General features: G+C 50.6%; 1 protein-coding gene across 1 annotated transcript in view; it reads left to right on the plus strand.

The window, feature by feature from the left end:
* Positions 1 to 4,736, plus strand: part of LRRC38 (leucine rich repeat containing 38) — a 51,876-nt gene extending 47,140 nt beyond the window's left edge. The window contains exon 2 of the mRNA XM_058304731.2: positions 3,047 to 4,736. Coding sequence (XP_058160714.2) covers positions 3,047 to 3,300 — 254 coding nt within the window. The 3' untranslated portion in view covers positions 3,301 to 4,736. The remainder of the gene's footprint in view (positions 1 to 3,046) is intronic.
* The last annotated feature ends 1,264 nt before the right edge of the window (positions 4,737 to 6,000 follow it).

Below are 6,000 nucleotides of genomic sequence, written 5' to 3' on the forward strand. Positions count from 1 at the left end.
TTCTGTCCAGATGTTTTATCCAATACCAAAAGTGGTGTCTTGAAGTCTCCAACTATTATTGTAGAGTCATTACTTTCTCCCTTCAGTTTTGCCAGGGTGTGTCTCATGTATCTTGGGGCATTCAGGTTAGGTGCATAAATATTTATTAGAGTTATTTCTTCTTGGTGAATTGCCCCTTTTATTACTAGATAATGACCTTCTTCATCCTTTGTAAGAGTTTTGCATTTAAAATCCATTTTGTCTGATATCAGTATTGTTACTCCAGCTCTTTTTTTGGTTACTATTTGCATGAAATATCTTTTTCCAACTTTTAACCTGGTTGTATCTTTACATCAAAGGGGGTCTCTTGTGGACAACATATAGATGGCTCATAATTTTTAATCCATTCTATTAGTCTATGTCTTTGATTGGGGGGTTCAAGTCATTAGCATTCAATATTTTTATTGTAAAGGCATTATTTAGTTCATACATTTTGTCCTTTGGCTCTCTGTTGTCATATTGTTCTATTGTCTGTCTCCCAGGCATTAAGATAGAGAGAACCAAAAACAGTTTTTGTCCATGCAATTTCCAGACCAGCCAGGAGGTGGCGCTAGTCGCCACCCCTTTCCACAGAGGTATTTCAGACTTGGGTTTCCTGTGTTTTTGTGTTGAATCTCCAGAGCAGAGATTGAAAGAGGGCTCTGCTGGTCAAATTCCATGAAGAAAAGCTCCCCCAACTCCCCTGCCACGGGGGCTTGGTAACTCACGTTTGTTGTTTTGGGTTCTTCATCTCTCTGTCCCTCACCCACCTGGGTGTTATGTAGCACTGTTCTGGTCTGTTGACCCCCAAAGCTTGCCCCTTGGACAGCTTTTGGCTCTTTCTCCATTTTTTCCTTAGAGCATTGAGCCCTGCCTGTTACTCCTATACCATCTTCCCTCCATCCCTTTCAGCGGCTTTTGCTCATGTCCAGTGAAGGCTGGAGGGCAGAGGGCTATGTTCACCACAGTAATTTAGGGACCCTGGCTGTCAGGGTGTCATCTGGGCACCTGCCCATCCTTCCCATCTCAGCTTATTCTAAATTCCCTTTTTTCTCCCTCTGCCACCCCTGGCATGTTCCTCAAATGCCGAGTTCTTTCCCAACTTCTTGCCTAGAATGTTTCTCCCATGCCTGGATCCATCTCATCCTTTAGATCTTAGCTCCTCACAGGGGCATTTCCCAACCACCTCATCGAAAGAAGGCCCCCAGTCCCAATCCCTCTTTTTCATTTCATGCTGATGTTTCATGTCTACACCAATCACAATCTTAAACCGTTTTAGGTATTTCTACAACTACACATTTAGCTTCTAAAACGTAAGCTGCGTTAGGGCAGCTTTTCTTCAGTGTTGTATCCCCAGGGCCCAGAACATAGTAAATACTCAATGAACATTCCTTGACTCCTCCTTCTGAGATTTATACTTTCAGTGGGTAGGATCCTCATTTCATCACCATTTCCTAATAGTAGCTGAATGAATACTGAGGGCCTGGAGAACTGTCTCTCCCCTTGCTTGGTTTCTCTGGCTGTGTCCCTTTAGGCCACCTGAGTAAATGGAAGATGTAGAACTCATCTGATACAATTCCTGTAGCTGCCCCCTACTTCACCTGATGACCCATGGAGTACCCCAAGAGAAAGTTTCCTGATAAGGGCACAGTCACCTGATAAGGGCACAGTCATCTGGAGGTCTTTCCGACTGGGAACCGTGACCCTCACAACCTGGTGTCCAGCAACATCTGCGGTGCCCACCCCACTCCATCTGATAGCAGCCATGGGAAGAAAGCATCTGCCCCTGAGCCCCCATTGCCTCTGCCCCAGGCCCTCTCCTCTTGGCCTCCCACCGGCTTCTCATGACCATTCTCTTCCTTTTGGAGGCCCATTGGTTATAGGCCAGGTCTCTGTGGCCAGGCTGCTTGAGTTGGAGTCCAGACTTGGCCACTTTCCAGCTGCATGGCCTTGGGTAAGTAACTTCCACTCTCTGAGCCTCAGTTTCCTTCTCTGTGAAGTGGGGATGATATTAGGGCCTACTCCATGGAGTTGTTGTAAGGATTAAATGAGTTAATGTGTGGGAAGTGCTGAGAACAGCACCTGGTCCCTGGAAAGGCCTATGGAGTGCTTTCTGTCTTTGTTTTAAAACATTTACTCTGCACACACTCAGTTGTGATATTCTTCTAGACCAGAAACATCTTTTAAACCACACCCTCTTCAAGTGAAAACTTAAAGGGTACCTCAATATGTAAAACAATTAAAGGGGCTCCTCTGGTCCCATCTGGGGTGCGTGTCCCAGAAGCTCTCAAACTCCACACAGTCTCCCTCAGATACCTGGAAAGCAATGCTTCTCAAAGTGTGTCCTGGGTGCCAGCAGCACCTGAATCATCTGGTTGGTTATTCAAATGTTTATTAAAATGCATAATTTGGGGCCCACCCGACTGAATCAGATTCTCCAGGGGATGATGCCTGGGAACCTGCATTCCAACTGTCTTCAAGTGATTCTTTCTCACATGAAATTGTGGGAACCATTTCATTCTCACTTCAGGTATATCCTTATTTTCCCTACTCCTGTCAAGCAAAACCCCTTTCAGGGTAGTGGAGCTGCTATTATATGCCATGCTAATCCTTCTGTTGATTTTTACTCTGAGGGCAATGAAAAGGAGGATTACATCCCACTCAAGAAATGGCAGCTACAAACCAGAGATACTTCCACTGGTTGGCTCCCAGCCCACTGCATCTGCCCCAGCTTCCATCCCTGAAGCTGGGTATTTCCTGGGTCTGGATTAAAATCTGCAGAGGTCTTAGAGCCTAAGAAGATATGGTGCCTTTCCCTCACCATGCTGAACGATTTAAGTCAAAGCAGCACTACACCTTGACATAGGTCAAGGAAGACCAAGCAGTTCTGTAAATTCATTTTGAACCATCATTCTCCCCACTTTATCTCAGGGGCGGGGTGGGGGGCTCCTGCTTTGCCGCGCCTTGTTGACTTTCAGGCAGTCCAGCGCTCCTGCCTAAACATCTCGTTCTGCCTGCCCCTCCACAGGCCTGGACGAGATCCAATGCTCCCTGCCCATGGAGAACAGAAGGGTATCCCTGCACGAGCTGTCAGAGGCCAGCTTCAGGGAGTGCAAGTTCAGCCTCTCGCTCACAGATCTGTTCATCATCGTCTTCTCCGGCGTGGCCGTGTCCACTGCCGCCATCATCTCCAGCTTCTTCCTGGCCACCGTGGTGCAGTGCTTCCAGAGGTGCGCCCCCAGCAAAGACACCGAAGAGGAAGACAAGGATGAGGATGACTGAGCTAGCCCTTCCCGTGCCTCCCTTTCCAATACCCAAGCCAGTGGATGCCCTCAGAGACAGAGGCGGATGCTGAAAACAGAAAGGGATTAGCCAGCCTCCATGAGCAGAGCGGAGCCCTGCTTCTTGCGGTGCAAATGCCTTAGACCCTGGGAGCTCCCGGTGGGCACTCCAGCCTCAGCATTTAGATTCGGCAAAGTGGAGGAGCCCAGGATGGACCGCGGGAGTCCTTCCTGGAGGAGAACCTGCCTCTCTGAAGTGGCGGGAAGAAGATGACCAGGTTAGGCCTCATAGCTGATGGCTGAGAAATCCCCAGGAGATCTGAAGGCTTGTAGCTTTTGATGAAAAGATGATTTTGTGCCATTCATTCCTCTGACCTGGACTGGGACACCAAACCATCCCACCGCTTCCCAAGAAACAGCAATGTGAGCCATGGGGATTCAAGTTCAGGTCCACCTTCACAGGAGCAGGAATTCTGCTCTTGCTATAAGAAGCCTCAACAACCTTGGGTTGTATTCAGGGAGCTAGTAAGCCCAAGTTTGGCAAAAATGGCACCAAGGAGAAAACTAAGGACTGGCCAAAGGGTTTTTTTATACTTATATTTTTGCAAGCCAATTAGGAAAACTTTTGTGGATGTAACTCAAACCCTGATCCTTATCTGGAGAGGTAGTGACGGGTAGGGGCAAGGATTCCCTTTGTACATTGGTGACGGCCTCTTGGCTCAGAACCGTTCTTCCCTCTAAAGTACAATGAAGTCGTCTTCCTTCTCACCCCTCACCCTGCGTCTGTCCTCACCAAATGATGCTTCGCCATTCTCAACACTTGCAATGTGCCAGAGTTGACATCTTCAGAGCTTGCAGGAGATGTTCCCAGGGGCCAGAATTCCAGGAAGCAAGTTGAGCCAGACCGACAAGTGTTAAAAAGCTGGCATGTGGCCTCTGAAGATCCCCCATCAGGGTTTTTAGGGCGAGTGAGTCATTTCTCTGGAGCCTAGGCTGCGACAGGCAGTGTTTTCTCAGAAGTGGAATCAAGCGCTTCGGCTCAGAGATGATAAGAAACAGATGAGGGAAACGGACTTTGGCCCAGTGGTTAGGGCGTCCGTCTACCATATGGGAGGTCCGTGGTTCAAACCCCGGGCCTCCTTGACCCGTGTGGAGCTGGCCATGCGCAGTGCTGATGCGTGCAAGGAGTGCCCTGCCAGGCAGGGGTGTCCCCCGCATAGGGGAGCCCCATGCGCAAGGAGTGCACCCATAAGGAGAGCCGCCCAGCGTGAAAAGAAAGAAGCAGCCTGCCCAGGAATGGCGCCGCCCACACTTCCCGTGCCGCTGACGACAACAGAAGCGGACAAAGAAACAAGACGCAGCAAACAGACACCAAGAACAACCAGGGGAGGGGGGGAAATTAAATAAATAAATCTTTAAAAAAAAAAAAAAAAGAAACAGATGAAATCACCCTCTCCAGGGGGGTCGTCAAGATGACTTGCTTAGTGACATTGGACCATGTGGGGACTGGGATTTAAATTAGGGGCTCTGGGAGGCTCCTGGAATGTTTTCGGAATCACTTCGCCATTGTTTCTCATAATACAGTCCTCAGGTTTCCATCTTCCTTGGCTCCCTTTCCATCTTTGCATCCACGGATATTTTGGGGCACGCGCTACGTGCCAAGCAGTGTTCGAGGCACTGCGGATAGGCAGGGACCAAGAAAGACAAGGTCCCTGCTCGCGGGGCCCTGGATTCTTACCAGTAGAACATGGAACAAGTAAGCAGCTCCCTATTCCAGCAGCAAGTGCAGTGAAGGAAATGACGAGGTCCCGGGACAGGGTCTCTTCTGTCACCTCTTTACCTCCTGTCCTAGAGCTGCCAGGACAAAGTGCCACAAACTGGGTGGCTTAAAACAACAGGGATTTATTGTATCACAGTCTGGAGCTTAGAAGCCCGAAATCAGGGTGTCGGAGGGCCGGGTGGCCTCCGAGGTCGTAGGGTGCTGGCGGGGGCTTGCCGGTCTCTGGCTCTGTCACACGGCCACCTCTTCCTCTTTCTCTCTGAGCCCCAGTTTCCTCTCCTTATAAAGCCCCCCGTTGTATTGGATCAGGGCCCACCCCAACCCCGTTTGGCCTCCCTTTAGCCAATAACATCTTCGAGGACGCTGTTTCCGGATGGGGTCGTGTTCACCGCCGGAGGTCAGGACACGAACGCACCTTTGCGGGGGGCGGGGAGGGAGGGGCGCAGTTCAGTCCATAACACCTCCTCCCTCTTTCCTGCTCCTTTACTTTCTCTCTCTACTCACCAACCCCCCACCCTCGGGGGACTCTCGGTCACACCTTCTGCTCCCCTCCCCCCGCTCCTCACAGAGTCACTGGGCAGGCGGAGTCGGCTCCACGCGACGGCCAGCATCATCGCAGCACTGTCCTGGCGGGGCAGCCCCCGTGGGCGCTGACCCTCACCCTCCTCTGAGAAGGAGGGAACAGGCCAGATGAAACGGCTCGTCACCGTCACGTACCGCTTCCGCTCCTGTCCGAAGGCCCTGCCACCCCTGGGAGCTCAGAGGGAATGGAGTTTCCAGGAGAAGGTTTCCAATCAGGAGAGAGGGAAACTCCACTGGCCTTTGGCTACACGAGGAAAGATCGGAGAAGGTCATGGGGGGAAATGAGGGATAGATGCTGGGAGTCTGGGACACAAGGCAGTGGAACGCCGGCGCCTCCCC

This window comes from Dasypus novemcinctus, chromosome 9, assembly GCF_030445035.2.
Source record: "Dasypus novemcinctus isolate mDasNov1 chromosome 9, mDasNov1.1.hap2, whole genome shotgun sequence".
NCBI classification, from domain to species: domain Eukaryota; kingdom Metazoa; phylum Chordata; class Mammalia; order Cingulata; family Dasypodidae; genus Dasypus; species Dasypus novemcinctus.